This window comes from Triturus cristatus, chromosome 2_2 (genome assembly GCF_964204655.1).
Source record: "Triturus cristatus chromosome 2_2, aTriCri1.1, whole genome shotgun sequence".
NCBI lineage: Eukaryota > Metazoa > Chordata > Amphibia > Caudata > Salamandridae > Triturus > Triturus cristatus.
This window is the reverse complement of record NC_140582.1, coordinates 991108216-991134361: the sequence shown is the minus strand read 5'-3', so window position 1 is coordinate 991134361 and position 26146 is coordinate 991108216. Positions and strand designations below refer to the sequence as shown.

Sequence of the window (26146 nt, the reverse complement as noted above, 5' to 3'; positions counted from 1 at the left end):
TACATTGCTTATTCAAGACTATGTTTCCCTCCTTGTCTGAGTTTCTGATGACAATTTGGTTGTTTTTTTGCAATTTTGTCATCAACTGGTTATATTGTAGATTTCTTATGTTTATTTTTTGTTTGGTATTGTTTGTTTTGAAGTTCAATTTCTTTATTTCAGCTGTCACGTGTTCACTGAAAATGTCGATAGCGCCCCCAGGTACTATCGGGTTGAATATCAAAGTTTTTTTAAAGGGTGTTTTTTTTCTAGCAATATCTGGTGCCTCTATTTCATAATTGTTTTCTTTATTTTTGATCCTGTGTATCTTGGGAGTTTGCTTGACTATTGGTGTTACCGTTTTCCTCTTGCAGTTCAATGAGGGTTTCCAATAAACTCAAGTCTGACGTTGCCATATTTAGTTGTGAAAAAACTATCTAGCCTTCGTTCTGTGTTTCCTAAATTTGTTTTTTGTTGTAGTGAGGCATGATATTTTTGCAATTTTATTTTTTGGACAAAGCGATAGATATCCATTTTGGTGTTGGCATAATTAAAGTTGGACTCCGGGCAGTAGGAGAGGCCTAACACTAGCAGTTGTTTTTCCGCATTGTTTAGGTTGATGTCTGTTAAATTAAAAACTTTTTTCGTAATTTCATCCTCATCTATTGTTTGCGGTTCCACCATCCTCTACCACATCTCTTGTTGGTGACTGGTTTTTTTCCCGCTTTTCGCCTCTGCCTACGCCTATGGTTTCGCCTCTTCCTGCGTTGCTTCTTTGAGTCCTCGGGCGGAGTGTCTGCCGCCGCTCCTGACACAAAAAATCCAACTCTTCGGCTGGAGATAGTTTCGATTGTGCCCCACTTATGTTTGTTTGTCTGATGTCTTGTTCTACTCCACTTTCGATTGCCGAACTTAAATCCGAATTGGACGTGTTGCTATAGCCTTCTCTATTTATTGAGGCCTTTGGTGCTGGCTCAGTTCTCATTTTTGTTTTGGATATTTTCATTGCGTCGTACTTCTTGAAAAATGTAAATATGCGTCAGGTCTCACAATCCACTCTGTCTCCGTGGAACTTGAACACCTTGCGTTCTTTTATTTTGTCTTCTTCTTTGTGGAATCTTACGGTCATTTCCGCATGAAGTCTGGTAATTTCATCAGTCTTACCCAGTTTGTTTATTTCTTCATTTAATTTCTCTATCTGCAGCAGCAGATCCGCCCTGTGCAATTCTGCATACTTTACAAGAATTTCCACTAGTTTTCTGGAAGAGTCAAGGTGCATTAATCCCAGTCAGGCAACATGTCTGGGTTAGGTTCTTCATAGCTGGGCGCTATGAGGATCCTCTGTCCCCTAGGAATCCTCCCTACATCAAGGTATCTCTGCAGAGACCTGAATTCCCACAATTTTCCTTGCTCAGCACGCATCAGTTTTTCCAGAGCTCTCATTTTATCTTTAATGCTGCTATTAACAGGATTTGCATTAGTGCTCATTTCGCCAGGATTCACTTTGTTTGAGCGTTTGTTGCTAAACATTTCGGAGGCTGCCGCCTACCGGTCTCTCAGCGTGTCTACCGACATTTTGGTCAATGTTAGTTCAATGTTCGTAGTGAAGTAACGAAGATACAATCTAACCGTGTAGACTCTTCGCTCAGTACCCGCACACTGTTTATAACGGACCCTGATTGAGAGCTTTGGGGTGGTGCCTAAGAGCATTCTGGAGTGCCCGACTGATTGCCCCACTACTTTTAAAAGGGATCAGCAATCACTGAACATAACATAAAATTAATTACATCATATTTCCACATACATCGCAATGTATTACCACACTGTACTTTACAATGCATCTACCTTTACAACACATCTTAGATAGTAAGTAATATTTATAACACACACACATATTCATGTGTGTGTATATATATATATATACACATATATATATACATATGTTGATATATTTATATATATAAAACTATACAATGAAAAATCAAGGGGTAAAGGAATGTTATAGTTACGTGAAAATGTCTGTTAAAGCATACTATTTTAAACTAACAAAGCCACTGAAACTGAAAGTTATTTCAAGCAACTATAACTTGTGCCCTAAATTAACTATTACTCGCACCCTTGCAATACACAGTGTTGTTATCAATGATGCCATTTCATATGCTGCAGTGATGGTATCAGTAATTTAATGAAACATATCATATGTGATATAATATGTGAGGTATATAGCAGTGCATGGCGAGGGCACGAGTTATAGTTACTTTAAGGCACAAGGGTGCAAGTTATAGTTAGTGTAAGGCACAGGTATTGGGTCCCAGGGCCCTGCAGCTCTATTGGGCCCAAGGGGAAGGGGTTCCCAGGGCCTCTGCAAAGCTAGAGGAGGGAGGCATTATGCCCCTTCCCATTAATTGTGTAAATCAACCCTGGGGAATGGGGTCCCTAGGGCCTCTGCAAGGCGCAGGGAGGGGGCCGCACACTTGTTGAAATTCTTTAGTCTGCATGGCAGAATGATTTGCTGATATGGATGAGGATAGAATATGTCCTTATTTTAGCTTTGCAGATAACTAACCATAATTTTTATGACAAAATGAACTCCCTCATTTGCTTCATTTCTAAAGGAGATGCTTTACGTTTTACAGATTGGATTCCATCAAAACGGCACTCAGATGTGCAACGCTGTTTTTGTCATCAATACAGAATGTTGATGCTGTCGTTTTTCATAGAACACTGTGGTGGACCTTCAGTAGAACTCTGGGAATCAAATGGCAGATTGATGCTGCTGTTGGAAATATATGTCTTTCTCAAAAAATCAGAATTTGGTCTCACAAGGGTGTGGAAGATGTTGTGACATATACAAAATGTGTTCTCGTTTTAGCTTGGACCTTTTATAACCTCTATGAGAAAATCATGAGTGAGAACAGTTTTCTCCCATCAGACAGTAAGCATTTTTCACAGTGTAATTGAAGTTTGAAGTTTATAGGTTTATATAGCGCCGAATCACCCCAAGGGGGTATCTCTGCGCTTGGACGGTAATCCTGAACAGTCAGATCAGAGGGCTAGAAGAGGTGAGTTTTAAGAAGTTTCCTGAACTGCGAGAAGGTCGAACAGTAGCAAAGTTGAAGAGGCAGTTCATTCCAAAAAGCAGGGGCAAGGTGAGTGAAAGCTTTGCCACCACTGCGCGCCTTTTTAATTCTAGGGGTGCAAAGTAGGAGTTTAGGACCTGATCTAAGAGATCGTGAGGGGGTGTACTTAATTAGCTTGCTAGAAAGATAGGAAGGGCCTAGGTCGTTTAAGGTCTTGAAGACAGTGCAGCCTATCTTGAATTTTACCTGAGAACGCAACAAAATTCCTTAATTGAGTATAATAGCACAAACAAATGATTTATATTGTGACTAAAATATGTTATCATTTATATGTGCTCCTTTTAGTGGCCCTCAAAACCTTTTATTCACTACAATGCATTTTTTTACTGGGGACCACGTCACCAAGTCCTGTAATGGCTGGCACTACATGTTGCCCATATTGTGGCCAGTCAATACATGGTAGCCCCTTTTCAAAATCCTTCCCCACATACCCCTATGGGTCAGGATGAGCTCCCCCATTGCCCTGAGATATTTTTAATTCATTTTCATGACGCATGTCCCTGATTCCTGTAATGGCAGCTATAACATATTGTTAGTGTTGTTGCCAGCCAGTTAGGATGGACTATTCCCCTTTAAACTGGCCAAACAGAGCATGTCTGGACACCAGCAGCTGGAGTATACCTAACTTTAGATCCCCTTCAAACTCAACCAGACTCCCTCTTTCAAAGTTACTTTATCAACAATGGCTGAACTGATTTAGAGCAAATCACGAAAAACATTTTTCTGGGTCCAGTTTTAACTCTTTGTCAAATTTGGTGCAATTTTGTTCAGCCATTTTTTTCAGAATCGGGAAGCAAAGTTTAAATAAGTAAGGCTTCTTATTGAATGCTTGCCATTGATTTCACAGCTTGTTTTTCACAGTGCTTAATTCATATCAAATAATCTTTATTCAATATTAGCAAAATAGATCATAAAAGATAATCAGTGCAAAATACACGTGGTTAAACGGTAAATAAAACACATACATTAAAAGGCATTTGAAAATTGATTAAAACAGACTATAAAAGAATTTGCAATTAATGCTAGGGCATAGAGATTCTTTGTTATATGGCAAATAATTCATTTAGGAGAACATAGCCCTCCTCTGACCTAAAATACATTTTAAGAAGCAGCCAACAGCAAAACAAGTGTCAGGGTCTTTAAGTTGTAGTAAAAAAAGTAATGCAGCCTTGTTTGTACTTGGTGAACTTGTAGTTGCGCAACATGGCAATAAATAACGCCTAGTATAAGAAATATAGGGGCAGATTTACAAGCCCCTTGCGCCATTTTTGCGTCACTTTCCCCATGTTAAAAGTGACGCAAAAGTGGCGCAAGGGGCTTGGAAATCTGCCCCATAATATTTACCAAAAAAAAGACAAAGTGCAACAGTAATTGAGGTGAGAGCTCATTGCAAGGGCAGGAACATATATCAGTAGAGGAGAATTGCCCTTGAGGGAAGGAAGCACAACATCCATAAAATGCATCCTAATCAGAACCGTGTCAGTAGACATTCTGAACAAACAACAAATATGGTTGAATCCCAGAAGTAGTCTGCAATAATATTCTCCTACAGAAAGCATCATAACCTCTGCGGCCTCCCTAACAGCCTGCCTGTGCTTAATGAAACAATCCTCAACCCAAAAGTCTTTTTCATGGCAATTCATTTTTTTCAAACACATAGGCACAACCCAGGGCTGAATTGTTTCCTGAATATACTTTAACAATAAGATATTCATCCCAAGGTCACAAGAAAGGCAGTCCCTACTGATTGCCCGATTAAATTCAGCTTTTTTGGTTGCCCAAATCAAGCACCAGAATACCAGTGGGGCCGCATTTAAGTGGCCCTGAACCTAATCTAGACCTAATTTCAGATGTAAGAAGAAATGAGGTGCCGATGGGGGGACCCCAAATAGACGGCAGCAGAATCTATTTTCTTCCACCTATACAACCTCGACATCTCTGCTTCCCCAAACACCCATACCATAGGTGACAGTATATTTCCAAAAGTGTTCCAACAGTTTTTTACCGGTGTAAGCGGAAATAGTAAAAGTGGTTCCCACCGCTCGTATGAAGTGGGACAACATGCCGTTAAGACAAGAAGACCAAGTACAAGTATCATCAAAGTCCAAGCCTAGATATGAAAAATTGCTCACCCTGTCCAATTTTCTCCCTCCTATGCTCAGGGCATGAGTTTTTGTATTTCTTGGACCACACACCATTATGAATGTCTTCGAGAACCTGGTCTCCTGCTCAAGCCCCTTCATAAACTCCACAAAGCTAGATAACAACCTCTCTTCAATCCATTTGTCATTTTGGCCAGGAGTACTGCATCGTCCATGTACAGTAGGACCAGAATGACTGTTTTATTTACACAAGGTACGTCTACCCCAGTGAACACTAAGGTTCTCTAAACCTCATTATTATGAAGTAAAATAAAATGGGGGGAGGTATGCAGCATTGGCGCACTACACGATTGACTTTAAAAGAGGTAGTGCACTCGCCATTTGCCCCCAATCTGACTTTGGCCAAGAGATTCTGGTGCAAGAGAGGTAAAAGGGAAACCAAGCCCTCCTCCAGGGCTATGGTCTTAAGAATATCCTAGAGCTTGGTTCTAGCTACACAATTGAATTCACTTCATAAATCCATAAATGCAAGATGGATAGAGATGCCCTTGACGTATTTCTATTTAGCCACAAGTAGATATAAGTGAAGGCACTTTCAATTGTTCCTAGGCCCTTCCTGAATCCATACTGCACCTGAGAAAGAATATTATTGGCATGCAACCAAGAAAGTAACTGCTGCAAAATAATTTATCCAATAATTTGAGTGGTTGAGTCAAGTAAGAACATTGCACAATAACACCTTGGGTCAAGGTCATTTCCTTTTTTAAAAATTGGAACCACTGCAGGCGAGTGCTTTCTCAACAATATGGCTCATGTTTAGATTGATAAAGGCAGAGTTACTGCCGAAACGTGTCTCTCATGTGTTCCTGTTTTCAGGGAATTTGATTCATTGAATGGTTTTATTCCCCAGACTTTGAGTGCCTGCTGTCTACCTTATTGGAGTTTTGAGAGGTATTGTTTGGAATGTTTAGTGCTTGTGCTGATCTCAGAGCTCCACCGGCAATTTGTCAGCACGCCAGCATACCGCAATTCTTTTCCTGGAGATATATACATATGTTTGCATTTATATATAAATAAATAATACAGTAGCAGAAACTGTGCTTTTTGTGATTTGAGTAAATCTGTTCAGCAGTTTTCGAGCAATTAGCATTTAAAGAGCGGTCTGATTTGGAAATGAATGTCTTTACCTCAAAGTTTTTTAGCTATATCTGGACGGTTGGGTCCATGTCATTTTCATTTGCAGAGGCAGCTTTTACTCCCATCCATCATTTCAGTAGCTTAATAACGGTACTAGTACTGAGGTATGGAATGATATGTTTGGCTGGCTGTAACATTGTATTGTAATTTAATGAAATGTAATGTATTTTATACCTCTGACAAGGCATTGAGAAACTTTTTGGTGAGTAGTATGCTACTCCAGAACCTAAAGGATAAGTAGTGAATTAGTATAAGGAAATATAAATTGTTAATTTGAACAGTGGACATCTGAGGGTGTTAGTTTGATTGACTAGCTTAAAGGAGGGATGGAGAAGGGAAGAGTCTAGATAGTGTTATTTGGGAGATCATATTAGGTCGATAAGGTTTGGGATGAGTCAAAGGAGGGATAGTGGAAGGAAGAGTCTAGAAAGGGTTATTAGAGAGATCATAGCAATAAAATGATGTTTGGGATGAATCAAGAAAGGATAGATGAGGTAAAGAAAGGATATTAGAGTGATCATCGTAGTAGAACGAGGTTTGGGATGAGTCAGAGAGTAGAGGTAAAGGATATATTAAGAGAGGTATAGGAATAGACATTTAGTACTGCATTGGAGAGAGATTACGTTTTTTTTCTTTCTTTTTTACAGTAGGAGTAAAGTAATAAAATATATATAGATACATAATTATATACAAAGGGTATATATTTTATAAAGGAAAATAATAAAGAGACGTATAATAGTATTGCCTAAAGTTCCATATGTGCAAGTATGGCTAGATAGTTATAAACTCACTTTCATTTGTTGCTGTACTTAAAAGCTAATTTATTTGTGTTTTATTTATTTTTTATAAGTTTTATTTTATTCCTCTCAATATTTCAATAGTGAAGCACTTATAGATAAAATAGGAGAGATCATATTTACTTATTGTGGTAGATAAATAAACATAGATCCAAAAGCATATAATCAAATAACTTAAATTAAAACTATGCAGTTACCTGTATACATTTTAAGCATACATTAGTGTATAAGTATATATTTAGATACATGATATATATTTTGTTTTTTAAACCATAAGTAATATAACATTTGTTAAGCAGAACTAAAGAATATCTTTATATTTTAAATCATAAGTTGTGTACATTGAGTACAAAGAAATGTGAATATCTAAATGCATAAACATAATTAAATTATGCATATTTATTTACATGTACAGGCATATGCGCTTCATTAGTTTTTAAGTATGGTGGTCATGTAGCAAAGAGCCAGCTCTTGAGTAGTCTTCTGAAGATAAGATAGTTATCTGTGGCTCTTTTGTTTGGGGCTAATGATACCATAGTTGCTTAAACAGAGAAAGATGTACCACCTATGTTTTTTTTCTTGGATGCTGGGGTTTGAGGTGAGGTGCCAACCTTGAACAGAGGTTCCTTTGTTGTATGTATTTGGTGATTTTATTCCTGAGAAAAAGTGGTCCTGTTCCATGTATTGCTTTGTGGGTGATACAATGCAGATTGAAGGTGGATCTTCTGGCAACCGATAACCAATGTAGAGCAATCATGGCAGGGGAGATGTGGGCTTTTGGCTTTATAAGTAGGAGTAGTCTAGCAGAAGAGTTCTGAATTTGTTGTAATTTTTTCATAGTTAAGAAAGATGATCCCTGGTAGAGGCCATTAGCGTAATTAAGTTTAGACAGCCCAAGAGAGACAGTAGTCTGGAAAAAGGGTCTGGTGATAGACCAGAGCCTGTGGCCAGCTGCTATTTTACAGGCCATAGGCTGCATGCTGTGAGGGTTGGCTACATGCAATGGACTGAGTGTAGGGTGAACCCTCTACTTCACACTACTAATGGCTGCACCCATGGTGCATTTGGCATGTGCTGTGGGTGAAGAACAGGGCCCAGTCATAGAACAGGCCTGGCGACCATCCCCAACTGTGCTCAGCCAAAGTCCATATGCATCGTGGGTTTGCCCGACCGGTGGGATTGGCCTCACCCATGAGGTTGGGTGCAGGGATTGGCAGCAGACCCCTGCTGTGCACAGCCAAAAGTCTTGCACAGAACGGCTTGGGTGCTTTCAGGAGGTTCTACATAGGGCTGGCCAAAGGCCAGGCCTTACGGCCAACCACCACTGTGCATGACTGAAGGTCTTTGCAGCAGGAATTAGATGCTCTGATTTGGGCTGCATGTAGGACCTGTTCACAGACGAGGCCCTCTGGCCAAAGCCTTTGGTTGATTGCCCTGCAATGGGATGGGCACATGTCCCAATCCCTCAAAGAGTATGCACAATAAACCAAACCTTTGCCAAACCTTTGCCAAAAGGAAGTAGAAGTATGTGCCCCCTATGCACCCCCTAATTAGACAATAAATGTTGAGGCATAGAGAGGTTGCTTATTGCAGAATCCTTAGACACAGCATATGTAGAGGAAAAGGTTGCCTTAAATAAAATAAAGGATAAGACTATTCACCAGGAGCTGTGTAATGCAAGCTTAAAATGTATTAAAGAATTACACCTTGTGCTTCAAAAAACTGGCCACCAGAAGTCCACCCAGTGTGACTTATATGTGCTATAAGAGACCAGCCCTTATGCCAGAATATTCTGTTCAATGTTGCACAAGACCACCAAACCTGGGCTACATTTTGGAAACCAGGGGCTATTAAAGCTACTCACCACACCTTGATTAGCAATGGACGTTGCTGAAGCAAGAAGCCGCCTGTGAGCATTCCTGAACTTACCTGCTACACTGTCCTGTTTACAGGTGGATGATGCGATATCCACCTCCTGCAAGCAACTTGTTCCATTTTGGACACCCTAAAAGAAAAGAAGAAGAGAATAGAAACATAAGATGAGTGCTAACTCAGTTTCTTCACTGTGTGGGGGCAAGTACATAGCAGTTTAGGCACCAAGCTAGCGGTGATTAACGTATATGCTAGGCCAGTTAACCCATGTGCGGAATCCCGAGTGATTGACGTCTTATCTAACGTCCTAACCATGATACCTGAGGGAACAATGTGTCTTATAGCTGGTGACTTCAATTCTCACTTTGAACCACTCCAGGGGTTGGTGGATCAAATAAACCAAGAGGAGGATGAAATTTGGAACATCCCACAGGTTGTCGGGCCCATGGTTAGGTCTTGGGCTCCCCTAGCTGCCCAAATCACCTCCATGACGATGGCCCATTCGATCAGGGCCTGTAATGGACGGACAATTTCAGATAATCCCTCAAGGCCCACGTTTAATAAACTAGGCAGGGAGGCTAGACTTGACTATATATTTGTCCAGTGCAGGTAGTGGAATAGAATATCTGATTTCCAGGTGGTCACCAGGTGGGAGAGTGACCAATATCCTCTGACATTGGATCTTTCTCTATCGGGCGTGTGTTTTGCTAACTCATTGCCATCAACCAATTTGGAGGCACCAAATAGAACTACCCTGACTAATAATAAGCGCAGACTTAAATGGGTCAAACTGGTTGATAACCAAAGAGAACTATCTAAACTCTATGTGACGGTTGGCTTAGCATTGAATGATGTAGTACAAATTATAGAGCAGTATTCCCTTTCTGATTATAGCGGAAAACTGGCTGAGCTTAACAAAGAATTATTCTCAACATTATCTGGTGTATTTAACCCACCCGTTTCCCATACGAAAAGGTCTACCAGACGGCCTCAATGGTACAATAGGGCTTGTAGATCAGCCAAGACCGACTTGCTGGATGCCATAAAAAAGAAAGCCTGCAGGGAGGCCATTTATCAAAAGAGGAAGATCTACAGGTCTCTAATTTACCATGCTAAACTGGAGTGGGCTTCCGAAAATTGGAATAGCTTAACAGTTGCCCTCAATTCTAGAGACTCACGGAGATTCTGGCTGATTGTGTCTACCGGCACAGATGATCCTGCCGTAGCAACGAAACCAAATATTGCTTCCGAAATTTGGGAAAGACATTTTAGCACACTCTACAGGGCGGTTTCTCTCCCATCTGAGGGTTTAATGCCTGTCCCTGCTGACCACGAACAGGTTAATTTTACCTTGAGCGAGATTCAGCTCGCTATATCTATGCTCCCTGCGGGTAAAGCACCTGGCTTGGACGGGGTCCCTGGTGACTTGTATAAACATAAACCCAGAGTCTGGGCACCATACCTCACTTTAATATTTAATGCAATCCTTGGGGGGTATGACAGTTCCTCATACTTGGTTGGGCGCAGAAGTTGTGCCTATTTTTAAAAAGGGGTCCCCCTTGCTACCTGGCAATTATAGGCCTATCAGCCTGATTGACGTTGCTCAGAAATTATTTTCGAGGCTGATCCTAGACCGCATTGCGGACTGGATGGAGGACTCTGATATTCTGAGCCACTATCAGGCTGTTTTTAGAAAGTGTGTTTCAACAACCGACCAGATTTTTAGATTATGTATGCTTTTCTGGAAGACAGTTAAGGTGGAGGGTGGTTCTCTTTATACTGTCTTTGTTGATTTACACGCGGCTTTTGATTTGGTTCCGCGCATGAAACTCTGGTCTGTTTTGCAAGATTTAGGCCTCCCAGGTCCTCTTTTGCAGATTTTGGTGCGTCTTCATACCAATAATTTTGCAAGGGTCAGATGTGGAAGTGATGGTGGTTTATCATCTAGTTTCCCTGTTGAAAGAGGGGTAAGGCAGGGATGCGTCCTGGCACCCACCCTGTTTTGCCTCTATGTAAATGGCCTCATTTCCCATTTGAACAATGTGCCAAACAGAGACGCCCCGCGACTTGCGGGTATAGGTATCTCAGCTATTATGTTTGCTGATGATACTTTGCTCTTAGCTAAGACTCCTATGGGGCTTCAACGAGTTTTAGATGGCTTCGCCTCTTTCTGTGTAGATCGGGGGTTAGAGATCAACACGGCCAAGACAAAATTTATGATCTTTAATCCCCCCCCAGGTCCTCCCGCCCTAACCCGACTATTAATGGCATAACTTTAGAGAGGGTCCACAAGTTCAAATACTTGGGTTTGACTCTGAACGAAAAGATGACATGGTCCCATCACCAGACAAAGTCAAATCTAAAGTTAACGCAAAAGGTGGGGGGTATCTTGAATCTATGGAATCAATCCATGACTCACCCCATTGGCCCGCCACTCGAAATTTACAAAATGCAGGCCCGTGGTGCTCTAATATATGGCGGAGAACTTTGGGGCCACAAATGTGCCCCAGAAATTGTTGTAACTGAAAATAAGTTCCTGCGGAACCTGGCTGCTTTGCCAGCGAGCACACCACTTCTCCCCCTTAGGCTTGACCTGGGAATGAGATCAATAAAGGAGGAATTAGGTGTGAAGCCCTTAACTTTCTGGAGGCGACTTTGGATAACCCCTGAACTCTTGAGCTATCGCACTGAACTTACGGAACTTTACCTTCATCAAGCTTTATCCAATATTCCATGGTTCAAGTATGTAAAAGATGAATTAACAGGGTTGGGTCTATCTGCCCTGTGGACAAATCCGCACGAGGCTTGTCGCACTGTATTCCGCAAAGAGTTGGTCGCACTATATTACAATCGCAACTTGACCGCTTCTCTAGCAAGTGATATACTGGGGCCAATGACTAATACCTTCTTAACAATGAAGGACTCTTATAAACTGGAGACAGTTTTGGACGATATTAACCCCATTGGCCTCAGAACACTATTTCTGCAACGGAGATATAATGCACTCCCAATTAGAGCCCTTACTAGCAAATGGCACCCACCTACTTTAAAAAACTGTCCTGCCTGTAATAATGAGTTCAAGAATGACACCCATCTAATGTTTTTTTGTCCTTTTTATGCGAATTCCAGGAAAAAGTGGATTATTCCCATCTGCAGAAATTGGGGTTTCAGGCACCATTTAGATGCCTACCGTTTGCTGAAATCTGATTTATCCCCCCCTACTGTATTTGCTGTCAGCAAGTATTTAGCAGCTGTATGGACCATTAGAAGAACTTTTTTAATAAATTAGAATTCTAAATTGTATTATATGAGTCCCTACTGGCTGCAAAACATCTGTAAATGATATATCCATTTTTAAATGTAGATGTTTCTTGTCTTGGAAAATTTTGTTTCGTTTTTTTTGCTTGATTGTATTGTATTCTTTTATGACTCTTTGAGTCGAAATAAAGATTTAAGAAGACATAGCAGTTTAGCACAGCATTGCAAAGCAGATGTTTCTTAAGATCTTGCCAAGTCCGAACAATTCCTAATAGTGTCCTGAACTATTCAATTTTAGACTAACAAAATACACTTATATGACTTGGTTAGGATTCTAATTGTTGTTATGAACTGTAAAGAGAAATATAAGGTTGCAAGAGAACCTGAAGGGTTTTGCACAAGGAATAGAAGCACCCCATTTTAAGAAAATCCAGTTTCGATTCAATGCTCATTTCAAGGTGATCTCAAATAAGGATGTAATTCACTATGAGCATTAGTTTACATTAAGGCTTAGACCAAACAGTTTTCTTAATGTGGAATTGCTTCAAGTGGTAACTTAATGTAGTTGAATGAGATTTATTCAAATATGGATCAGTACCTGAAATCTGAGACATAGGTTTAAATAAGGTGGTGTTAAGTTATATGTTAGTAAATTACTTGTGTTTAATTTATTACAGTAAACTGAATATCCATTGCAGTAATCCAGTGAAAAATGCATGGAAGAAAGGATTAACTTGAGTGACAGAACACACCAACCTTTTTAATCTCTATTGCCTTCTCTCTCATCCCATTTTCGAGTGTAAATATTCACCTGCTCTGGAGAACGCAGTTGGGCATAGGTGACATATCATTGTTGTGACGTAAAATGTGCAAATATTGTAAGAACATTATTTTTCAAATGCTTTAGGTTTAATGATGCATAGAGTTGCAACTAAAGAATTGATGAGATTACTCTGTAGAGATGCTTCACTTTCCCTGCGCCACCATGCAAAACCCTTGCGTCACTATGGATGAGCCGTATTTACAATACGGCACACCATGGCGCAAGGATTGACAGATGCATCAGAAATTCTGACGCATCTGTTGACGGAAGATGTCACGCATTGCTGGAGTTGTGTCGCAAGCACGGCGCAACTCCAGCAATGCATGTAGCTGCCTATTCCCAATACACTGTGTCACTCCTTACGCCTGCTTCCAGCAGGTGTAAGGTTTTGACGCAGTGGCATCCTAAAAGTCACGCAGTGAAATCTTGTAAATTTCACTACATCACTTTTACGAGGCTTTCCTGTGTGGGAACGCCTACCCTGCATACATTATACCTGACGCAGGTATAATGTCACGCAGGGCTTTACAACGTGACACATCTCCCTAGATGCGTCACGTTGTAAATGGACCGCAACTTTTACGCCGCCGATGCATCACAAAAGTGACGCAACGACAGCGCAAAAGTGATGCAAGGGGCTTGTATATCTGTGCCTGGATTATGCTATAAATAGTGAGGCCACATTTTTGTGTAATACACAATTCATTCTCAACTGGATGTTGTCTTTTTGTATTCTATTCAACTTGCTCCTGCTCATTCCCTCTCCCAATCAATGTCCTGCGGCAAAGTCATCTCTATTTTTGTTCCATGGAGAGTCAAAAAGATGAAAAAAAGGAATTAGTATAGTACAATATCATGTTAGAAAGTGTGTATTATGAATGAGGCTTCAATGATGGACCCAAAGTATCAGTTTCAAGGATTTCCGCTGAGGTTCTGCAGAAGATGTGTGAGTTCTATGAGCTATTGTTTAAGAAATTTTTAATTTGTGTGTGTTATAAATAATTGCATAGTTTTACATATTATTTTGTTGTTTCTGATTTGTCAAATGCAACCCTTACCATGATCATTCTATGCTGAATTTGCAGAATCTATTAATAGAATATGTGGTTGTACTATAAAACCATCTGAGTCCTTTTTAAGGGAGATGATCATTATTTTGGCACATGTGCATTCCATGAGCTTCCATTTCATTTTGTCATAGACGGGGATACTTTGCCATTTGCACATGTTCTATTGAGCTGTCAGTACTCTTCATGAGTTGGACAGTAAGAGATTTTTGGTTCAAAATAACGGTTAAGTTTTATTATATTGCATTATTTCCCTGTACTTGTGCTCTGACCATCTGCTGCATATTTTCTATTGCATCGTCTTTTAATTTTACTGTAAGAAAAACCTCTTTTAACTTTTTTCGTTCTAGAACTCAGTCCTTTATGCAATTAAAATTTTATTCCATTTACCGCCGCTAAAATATTTTCCTGTTGAGGAGTGCACTCTCTAACCACAAGATCAGTTAAGAATTTCAGCAGCCAAAATAATTAAATAGATATCAGAGTGATGAATTATTGGGGTTCGGATAATTTTTGGGGGTTTGTCTCCCACAAATTTGGTAGCAGAAGATGGTTTGCATTAAAGCATTTTGGAGAATGTAATACCCAAATCAAAGGAGAAAGGAGTTTGAGATTTTTGTCAATTTCGTGATGCTGGATCCTCCACTGGGGTGGCAAGTTGTACTACTGTGTCGCCCTGAAGGAGTTTGGAGTGTAGATATAAATAAAGAATTTAGGGGCATATTATCAAGACAGGTGATAAAATTATCGCCGCTTTAGCAGCAGATAACTGCCGCTAAAACGGCGATAATGGGCTTGATAATATGCTCTTTGGAATTCCAATTGAAGCCCATGTTAGATGTGAAGGATATATCACATGGGCTTCAATTGGAATTCCATAGAGCATATTATCAAGCCCATTATCGCCGTTTTAGCGGCAGTTTTCTGCCACTAATGCAGCGATAAATTTATCGCCTTTTCTTGATAATATGCCCCTATAATGTATAAGTGTTACCTGTTAAGATGGATTTCTGATTCTGTGGTGAGTGTTTTGGTTACACAATGAGGATTGTGGCTTCAATTGGTGTGTTGGTCATTGTTTTATTGTATTTTTTTGTGTTTGCAAACCGATATAATGCTACAAAGACGAGTTTAATGTTGATTGGTGATCAGATGTTTGTAGAAAAATCCAAGATATCGAGATATTATTACTATGCCTGTATTGTTGTGTGTAGAGTGAGATGCTGCTTAGACATTGATAGGGATTCTGTTTAAGAAGTTTCTTTTTCCAGGCTGAGAGATATATTTTGGGTGCTGTGCTTACCCTGAGTGTACGGAGTATAGTACATTAATTTGGAAGGTAGAATCCAGCTGATCAGAAGTATTGCCTAGTGGGATGTTTGGACTGTTTTGAAAAATCAAGGTTATTTTCATGCTATTTATTTTCTGTCATTAACCGTGTAACTGAGTTTCTCCTTTTGCTCTTGGTTGAGAATATTCTGTATCGTGAAATACTGATTACAATTTCCGTTCAAGGGTAAACAGAAAATGAGATTATTGATTTCTAAAATTTATTGTGGTCCCGAAGTTGGTTTCCTGTTCACAAAGAAACCACACTGTGATTGGCAGTTCAGCCAGGGAGCTGCACTATGACTGGTGTTTCATCACAATTTAGCTGTGCTCTGACTGGTTATTAGTTAGCATAGTCTCGCCTTGATAGGATGACCTTTGACAGAGCTGCACTGTTATTGTTTGTTAGTCACTAATTGTATTCTCAAATTACTTTGACTTGTTGAGTTGATTTAAGTGTTAATACCTGTAAATATGGGAGAAGTATTTACTAAACTCAAACCTAAGAAAGAGGAAACGATTAAAGAGGGCCAAAAAGTGCCAAAAGAGGGTATGCCAGCATTTGAAATGATGGAAGAGATTGGGTATTATATGTGTGGCTGGATCCCTGAATGAAATACATATACAGCACATGATGAAAAATTGCAGTTTCCAATGGAGGATATCTTTAATTTTGAAGCACCTAGAATTCTTGAGACAGACTATGTATGACATGAGCCCGGTGCTAAGAGTTACACAGTTTGAAGTGCTTAATAAATGGGATTGTATGGCAACTGAAAAGGAGAGAGAGAAGAAATGAAGATCTATTAATAAATCCTTTAGGGGTGGTAAGAATCTAAGATGGACAGTGAAAAGAAGGAGAGGAGTGTGAATAAAATTGAGAGGGTTAAGGTGTATCCTTCTATAGCTAGGGAAACGGATTAGGGCAAATCACTGGAATGAGACAGATGATAATAATGAAACTTTTTATAGTAAATTGTTGATTTCAAGACCTCCTCCGTACACTAATGAACAGGTTTCTCCAACCCAGACTATTGTTGACGTTGGTGCGGGGGAGATACAGTGGCATTGCAAGCTCTTACTGGCGTTGCACCAAGTGCCCACGTTAGATACTTCAGTTACTGTACCTGGTGCCTAGCACAAGTAGAAATAAGCACATTACAGAGACAGTGGTGATAGAACCATTGCCTATAGAAGTCTGTATTGGTGTTCTAAATTTGGAGAAACACTTCAGGGTTATGCAGAATTGAACAGACTAGTGGCATACCATGCTGATGGAAAAAGATATTTGATCAAAGAAGCAGACAGATTTGTGGATAAAGCACACGACAAATTAGAAACATTAGCAGGTAGATGTTGATATTAGGAGGATGAAATTATAAAATGGCTATAAAACATGATGAAATGAAAGAGATGGAACTCTTTACATGAAGAGTCCATATTAAAGATTTCCTTGAAAAAACACAGGATTTGGGACATTTAAAGAAATATCAAGACAAATGTAGAAAGGGATTTGTAAATAAGAAAAAGATGAAGAACAATTAAAATTGAAAGACGACCAGGCAAAATGGTATGATGAGTTGCATATATCAACAGGGCTCTCTCTGATGTTGTGGACAGATTTGGATTCATTTTTGAAACTTTTATTCCAGGACACTTGTGGTTAAAATGTAAGATGGCTACAGGATGGCCAACACAGGAACTACCTAGGGCGGATCCTAACAATGCACCATTACCGAATGTGACAAAACAATAGGCAGTGCTTGAGCATTTCAAGAAATGAATTCTGGAAAGGGATATTCATTGGGAAAAGATTTTGGGAATGACACAACAGCCTAAAGAGTTTGTGCATTCCCATTATGAGAGGTTGATGCAGATATTTAAGAACCATAGTGGAGTCAGAAATCCATAGAGAGATGATGTTTGGGGTTTTGCTTTTGCATTTGTGAATGGGTTATGTTATGTTAATGCGATTTGTAAAACACGCCTATACCCAAGTCTTGGCGCTATCTACTCCTGAGTTTGAAAGGCCTAGTTATTAAAAAGCCAGGTTTTTAGCTGTTTTCTGAAAGAGATGAGAGTGGCAAGGGCACTGATATGAAGTGGTAGGTTTTTCGAAAGTTGGGTAGTTCCCGACACAAAGCTTCTGCCTCTCCAGTTTCTTCTGTAAATTCTAGGAGTGGTCAACAAGTTCGCCCCTAGGGATCGCAACTGTCTGCCGGGAGTATATAGATGCAGGGAATGTTTCAGAAATCCAGGGCCTACATTCTGTATTACTTTATAAGCTATACACAACAATTTACATTTTATTTGGCTTCTGATTGGCAGCCAGTGCAATTTCCTTATAACTTTAGGTACAGAATTAAATTTGGGAGTCCCAGAAAGAATCCTTGCGGCCGCATTCTGTACCATTTTAAGCTTATTGAGATTTTGTTCCTGGGTATTGATCAATAGACTATTAGAATAGTCCAATTTAGACATGACTAAAGCAGTGATAATTGTCCTTCTTGTTTCTGCCGGAATAAATGGAGAAAGATTTGTTACCATTCTGAGTGAATAGAAACAGGAGGAGGCCAAAGAGTTGACTTGGGGTTTATTTTTCAGCTTATCGTCTAATAAGACACCCAGGTCTTTTGCCTTGGCCACTGGAATGGGTGGAGATCCCATTTCTTCCGGCCCCCAGCTAGAGGACCAGATGGGGAGTAAGTTTCCAAACACAATCACCTCAGTCTTAGTAGAGTTCGGTTTGAGGCAGTGACTAGACATCCATGAGCTAATTGCTAGCATACCGTCATGGAAGGTGTCGATACGTCTGACCCATTTTTAGGCAATCTGTTGTAGATAGAGTACAGAGGAGAAGCCCAGCCCATATTTTAATTGGCTTGTGTATTTGTCCTCCCTAAAGGCTGGCCTCCGATTCCTTAATTGGCTTGTTGTCCCTCCTTAGTATGGCCATGTCGTCATTTGTATCCTCCCATGACTATTGGCCCCTTTACTTCGGTTCTTACACAGTAAGCACTATATTCTTTATTCAGTTTTTCCTACTTGAGGCACGACGACGTGCTTTGTTTGCATTCAGCGCGCTGTGCACACTTTCACTTTCTAAGCTGCCGGGACAATCACGACCGCTTGTTTTTATTTGTCCTTGTCTCAGACCCTTCCTCCTCAGCGCTATGTAGCGCAGTACCCTTACTCGTGAGCGTGTTGACTACTTATAAAAAGGGTTTGGTTGTGTTTGTTGTGAAACTGTATACTTTCGTCAAATGGCTTCAGATTTATTAGCAAAACAAAGATGTTTGGCCAGTAAATTCCCATCATAATAAATATCTCCACCATTTCCACCATTTTGTAAGGCAAATTTAAAACCAAACACTCAAGCAGTAAAATTGATAGATCGTTTACGTGTTATTTCATCTACATTAAAATAATGAAAGTGTGAGTCGGCCTGTGGTACCCAAATTTTTCTCATGCCAGTCGCGCAACCTCTTTTAAGTGGTCAGATTGACCCGCTGAGCTGCCTCGCTAGCCTGCAAGCCAGGAGGTTATTATGGGTCACTCGAGCTGCAATGCTGCATTGCTTTACGCCAAATCAGTGTCCCGCAGAGGCTCGCGCATTGTACAGTGGGAGTGTTGAACCATTCCTGTCAGGATGGGGGTTGGTGGAGAGCTATGTCATGCGCGCGCAGTTTATTTTCCAGATATCTCGTGCTCTCCAGTGACACCGAGATTGATAGATCCATCACAGACTGCACAGCACACATTTTTAGGTCTCGCGTGTGGCAGCGCATGCGCTGCATGCGCTGTCTCAGCGAGACTTAAAGTAATTTATATATTGGCTTCACCTCCGAGTAATTTCTCCTGCCCCTCGTGATTGGTTTAAATTTAGCATTGCTGTTGTTTTCTTGATTTCTGTTGGCTGTTGGCCCTATTGTCACTTCCGTGTAGTCCCGAGGCAGCGGCGCCTAACTACAGTTTTCTTCCGCTTCTGCTCGCACTTAATTGCCTGCAGTGTGCCATCTGGTTGGGGGAGGGGTGCCTACTCTCCCTCGTTCCGGCCGCTTGTCTTTGCAGCCTACTGTTTCTTTGTATCAGAAGATACTTCACTTCCATTCAGCCTGCCTAAGATTCTTACCTCGTGGATGCGCATTTCCTTTCACTTTGTCCTACCTTTTAACTTATATTGGGCAAACTGCAGGTTTGTTCTTTGCTTCCTGCCGCAATTACATATTCACTGCTGAAGCCACACAGGAGGCTGCTCAGAGGATTTACAGTGCAAAACCTTTCGTATTATTCAAAATAGCCAGCTATTTACATTGCAAATGCAAATTTTTATTTCATTTCAAAGTATGCCAGTATTAGCATAAACAAAGAAATTATTTTCACGAAGAAAAGGGTGCAGTACCACAGGCTGTCCCTAGGTGTCCCTGGTCCTGCACCCTTTCCTTCGTGAAAGACATTTCTTTGCGTACTGGTGGCATACTTTGAAATGGAAACCAGCTATTGACATTGCAAATGCTAATTTTTATTTCATTTCAAAGTATGCCAGGATTAGCATAAACAAAGAAATTATTTTCACGAAGAAAAGGGTGCCATACCACAGGCTGTCCCTAGGTGTCCCTGGTCCTGCACCCTTTCCTTCGTCAGAGAAATTTCATTGCGTACTGCTGGCATACTTTGAAATGGAAACCAGCTATTGACATTGCAAATGCTAATTTTTATTTCATTTCAAAGTATACCAGTATTAGCATAAACAAAGAAATTATTTTCACGAAGAAAAGGGTGCAGTACCACAGGCTGTCCCTAGGTGTCCCTGGTCCTGCACCCTTTCCTTCGTGAAAGAAATTTCTTTGCGTACTGCTGGCATACTTTGAAATGGAAAACAACTAATTAGCATCTGCAACGCCAATCGCTCACATTTACACAATGCTTCATTTAGGATTCATCTCCACCGAGGGAGCATGTCTTTCTCTCCACTAATTAACCTCTGGAGTTCCATTATTTTACGATTATTTCCCGTTGTCTGCATGTTGGGATCTCTGATCACACAAGCCATCCATCTGCTCCCTATGTTTGCGGTTTCCTTTTCTTCCCTGGATTATCTAAATGTATTTGATCATAACCGCTAATCCTAAAAAAAAAAATAATGATACGCAAAGAAATTCCTTTCACGAAGAAATGGGCGCAGTACCACAGGTTGTCCCTAGGTGTCCCTGGTCCCGCACCCTTTCCTTCGCCAAAGAAATTTCATTGCGTACTGCTGGCATACTTTGAAATGGAAACCAGCTATTGACATTGCAAATGCTAATTTTTATTTCATTTCAAAGTATGCCAGTATTAGCATAAACAAAGAAATTATTTTCACGAAGAAAAGGGTGCAGTACCACAGGCTGTCCCTAGGTGTCCCTGGTCCTGCACCCTTTCCTTCGTGAAAGAAATTTCTTTGCGTACTGCTGGCATACTTTGAAATGGAAAACAACTAATTAGCATCTGCAACGCCAATCGCTCACATTTACACAATGCTTCATTTAGGATTCATCTCCACTGAGGGAGCATGTCTTTCTCTCCGCTAATTAACCTCTGGAGTTCCATTATTTTACGATTATTTCCCGTTGTCTGCATGTTGGGATCTCTGATCACACAAGCCATCCATCTGCTCCCTATGTTTGCGGTTTCCTTTTCCTCCCTGGATTATCTAAACGTATTTGATCATAACCGCTAATCCTAAAAAAAAAAAAAAATAATACGCAAAGAAATTCCTTTCACGAAGAAATGGGCGCAGTACCACAGGCTGTTACTAGGTGTCCCTGGTCCTGCACCCTTCCTTCGTGAAAGAAATATCTTTGTGTATTATGCTACTGCTGGCATAATTTGAAACGGAAACAAGCATTTGCAATGCAAAAGGTCTCGCAATTACCCTAGTTTGAGCAATTGGCATTGTAAATCACAATGCCTTTTATTTATGTTTTGGTTTTTGAAACATAAATGAAACACAAAGCCATTTACAATACCAATAGCTTAAACTTGCATAAATGCGAGACCTATTGCATTGCAAATGCTTGTTTGAATTACGGCCTGGTTGCTATTGAAACACCAAGACAGCCACTCAGCCTTCAGGCACCGTGATGCCATTATCTGCCAGCCCGGGCCTAGTGACAAGCCGAGGAGGCTGGGGAGGCTGGGCTGTGGCACCGCCGCTTGGCTTGATGTGTAAGAGCTTTGGAGAGAGCCGTCGGCTGCAGATTAGGAGCCAGCAACCTGGGACGAAGGTGACTTTATTTATAATTTTTTTCTTTTCAGCAAAAATGGTGATTGTTGTCTGGTTTGCTGACTGAAGCAGTTTGTAACAGCTGATGAAATCTTAATGCAAAACACACAGCCTAGGTAGCAGAGGCGGACGTGTCTGTAAGGAAATGTCGAGATTCTGTAACATGGTACCGCTGATATTTTAGTAGGGATGGTGCGGGGCCAGTCACACGTTTGATGGGAGAGTGGCCGGCAGGGTAATCTAGTCACTTTTTGACATGATGCCTATGACAGGTTGGTATGGCTGGTGCTGGGTCAGTCACACTTTTTATGGGAGAGTGGCCTGCAGTGTAAGCTAGTCATTTTGTGAAAAGGTGCCTCTGACAGGTGGGTATGGCTGGTGGTGGGTCAGTCACATGTTGGTAGAAGACTAATCAGGAGAGAAAAGTGGCTAGTTTGAAAAACGTTGATACAGAAGAAAGACTGGCTGGGCAGGGCTCGAGTCAGCGATCCACCAGGGAGAGCCATAGGCATGCGCCTCTGAAAGGCTGACAGGCCTGTAGGAGCTGCCCCTGCCCAATAACCCTTCTTCAGAGGCCTAGAGCAGGTTGCACCATGAACGGAATTCCCTCCAGACCAGTCTGCCTTTTCTGTGGAGGGTTTGACAGCAGAAACCATGGACCAGACAGCATGTTGCCTTCTTTAGTCGGGACAAGGCGGCTGCCTAAAAGTCTTTTACCAAATATTTTTATTTAGATCAATGGCCTTTGCAGTTTATTAGCCAATTTAGGAACGTTTTAGACCCAGCTGTAACGTTGTTGCATAGACAAGTAGTGTGTATTTCAAAATTTCACCCTGGGTCTAATATAGCTTACATTTCAGCACTGTGGTGAGTTTTGCAGTGTTGTAATTTTCATTGTTACATTTGGGTTGGAATGGGGTTGCTAGGCAGATGTCTGCAAAATTCTCTCAATCCGTGAATTTATGGGTGTTCTCGCACGTTCTAAAAACAATTGTGTGTCCTGGAAATCCTTCTTAAGGGCAGGTAATACTTTCTATGGTGGGAGGTGGGGTGGGAGGATGGGCTCGGTTTTAACTGGGTGGGGGGGGTAGGGGGAAATGGACATATTTTTTAGACTGAATAATGTGTCCTCTGCCTTCAATGTAGGTACAATGAAATGTAATATGGACTACAACTCCCAGAGTGCATTAGTTTGATACCGCCAATTTTTTTTTTTAAACAAATTTTATTGAGTTTTTAAGTTCAATACAAAATTACAGTGTGCCCAGGTCCCTTTCCTATTTTTCCCAGCTCAACAATCATTACTGGCATTCAATGCCAAGACATACAAATTATAATCTAGATTGCCCCTCAGTGTTAAAATGGCATGGGCCAAGGAAAATGAAAAATTATGCAAGAGGAAATAAGACAGTCCCCACTATCTAACATCATCCCTGTCCTTATTTACATTAGAATTCTACATCTCTACTATATTAATTAAACTCCCTACTCCACCCGCCCCTCCCTCCCTTCCAGGCATGTCACTTTCCTCCCTGTTCAATGCATCTCAATAGTCATCCACTATATATATGTATCACCAATTCATCTAGGCTATTAATGTAAATGGGTGCGCGCCTCCACTGTGTGTTCCTAGATCCCGACAGTGTAAGGGGTCACTGCGACGTTGTTCTTAGGGGCTATCATTTCAATTTCCTATGGCTGGTGCATCAACCTCGCTGTCCTCATCACCCTTTGCTTCTGGGTCTTTTAACAAACCCACCAACCGTTTCCATGGTTTGGCCACTTTTAATGCACTTTCCCTATTCGGTCTCTTCGCCAATTGCAATCTCACTATCCCATCGCATTCCGCCCACTCGATAAATTCCTTCTTCCACCTGGTAACGGTGGGGCCCTTTTGTGCTTTCCAGTGCATCGTAATTTTCCTTTTTTGCAGTAACAACCCCAGATCCAAAAACTTACTAGTGATCTTGTTTTTAGCCGTGTGCGGGAACCAATGCAGCATGTGCCCATTGCCAACTCCAGCTCTCTGTCCGTTATATCATTCAACAGGACTGCTACCTCAGTCCAATAAATAATTAGTTGAGGGCATACCCGTATCATGTGAGGAAAGTCTGCACCCTCCCCCTGGCAGCGTGGACATCCATCCGAGGCAGTGTCAAAGTATGTTTTGATCTTTTCTGGGGTGAGATACGCTCTGTGTAAGATGTAAAAGTGCACTAGTTGAAAACGGGTGTTCCTGGTTAGTTTGATACCACCAATGTTGGGTGCACAATGTGCAGGCTGACCAGAACATGGTCTACCTAATGTGACCAGGCGGCAGTGTATTCTGATCTGGGTGCTTGCTTTACAATCTGGTGTGTTACAGTATGTTTAGCGGGGTGGAATTTGTTGTAAAACTCCCAGAATGCACTGGTTTGTTAATCAATAGTCTAGAACTGGAATTGTGCTTGCTGCAGGTAATGTTTGTTTTTATATCTGGGAAATCAACTGTAAAACCACCTTAGTAGAACATAAAATAGGCCGCCAAACAGCAAAAAATAAAGTCCCCCACACTAACCTGTCAGGGCACTCCCTGCCTTATTTCCCTGTAGGCCAACTTGAGGTCGAGTTCTACTCAGCACATTTTTTGGAGCATTGAATGGTCCTCAGGGCAAAATCACAGAATTATCCAGCCATTTTATGCTTTCCATTGCAACTCCTGTTATTTTTTAAGTGGAGCCTGGGCAGTGCATGTGCTGCTCTGCATGGCATGCTGTTTTCAGGTATCGACTTGAAGCTCTTCCCACTCTCCGTCCATATTTATCATTGGCTTGTGTCATTGTCCACTGTAAACTGTGGCTTTTCATAGGTCAATAGGCTTAGTAGTCCCTCCTTAGCACCGTCTTGTCTTATTTTGTAACCTCCCATGAGGACACCCCCTGTTACGTGTGTTGCTACTCTGTAGGTTTTAATTACAGCCTCCGAGCACTATTTTCTCAAATAGTTTGTCCTGCCTGCTGTTTTATATCTTTATAGCACAAACGCTGAATGCATTTGCAATGCAATAGGTCTCACATTTGCAAGAGTTTAAGCTATTGGCATTATAACAATGCCTTTTATTTGTCTGGTTTAAAAACAATACATAAATAAAATGCATTGTCATTTACAATGCCAATAGCTCAAACTCTCGTGAGTGCGAGACCTATTGCATTGCAAATGCTTGTTATAGACGGACAGCACTATTTGGGTATCATCCGCATAGGAAGTTAGCGGCAGGCCAAAGGATTTGACTACGAGGCAAGTTCTGTGACATAAATATTAAACAGCGTGGGGCTGATAGATGAACCACAGGGAAGAGAGAAAGTGGCTGATTCAAAATTGCCCAAAATTACTGATTGCACTCTCTCAGACAGAAAACATATCAGCAGAGATTTGGCCCTATTCTTGATGCCTAGGGTTGATCAGCAGCCCGTGGTCAACCATATCAAAGGCCGCTGATAAATCCAAGAGAATCTGTCGAGGGCTCCCTTTACCTCTTCTGCGGCTTTGATCAACGCTGTCTAAGTGCTATGGCCGCATCTGAAACCAAGTTGTGATTCATCCAGCAACTGGTTATCTTGAATATATTGTGTAAGCTGACTATTCATCACTTTTTCAGCCAGTTTAGCAGAAAGAGGAATACCCAAGATGGGTTGGTAGTTATTGGGATCGGTTGCATCCAATTTTGATTTCTTCAACAGCGGAAGAATAGCGGCCTTCTTCCATTGCATGGGGAAGACTCCTGAGATGAACATAGTATTAAAAATGTTTGCCAAGTTTGAAGCTATTAAGTCCGGAAAAAGTTTCAGGACAGAAGGTGGGCAAGGATCAAACGGTGAGCCAGATTTGGCATTGCTCACCAAGGTGGCTATTTGTTCCATGGTAAGCAGAGAAAATTCAGTAAAAGCTAAAGTCTTAGGCCGTTCCATGTCTGAGTCACGTGGAGTCTTGGCGAAGGTGGAAGCCTGAAACTTAAAGTAAATTTGATTTACTTTTGCCTGAAAACCCTGGGTTAAAGAGTCACATAAAGCTTGAGTAGCGATATTGGACTGCTTTTCTAGTGGTGCCACAAGTTTGGACACCACCTTTAAACAGTTGTTTAGTAGAGTCCTGAGTGCATTCTATTTACTGTGTGAAATAATTACTTTTTTCCTTTATAAGGAGACGTTTGTAGTCTGCCAGAGCCTTATTATAAAGTGTTTTCTCTTGGGGATCATAGTACAATCACCAGTATCTTTCCTGTCTCCTACATTGCTGTTTTTTCGAGCCTAAGAGCTTTGGAAAACCATGGGGCAGATG

At 41.0% G+C, this 26146-nt stretch overlaps 1 protein-coding gene across 1 annotated transcript in view; it reads right to left on the bottom strand.

The window, feature by feature from the left end:
* SLC2A9 (solute carrier family 2 member 9) overlaps positions 1 to 26146 on the bottom strand; it is a 2222556-nt gene that overhangs the window by 2087602 nt on the left and 108808 nt on the right. The window contains exon 3 of the mRNA XM_085642418.1: positions 9145 to 9220. Coding sequence (XP_085498544.1) covers positions 9145 to 9220 — 76 coding nt within the window. The remainder of the gene's footprint in view (positions 1 to 9144; positions 9221 to 26146) is intronic.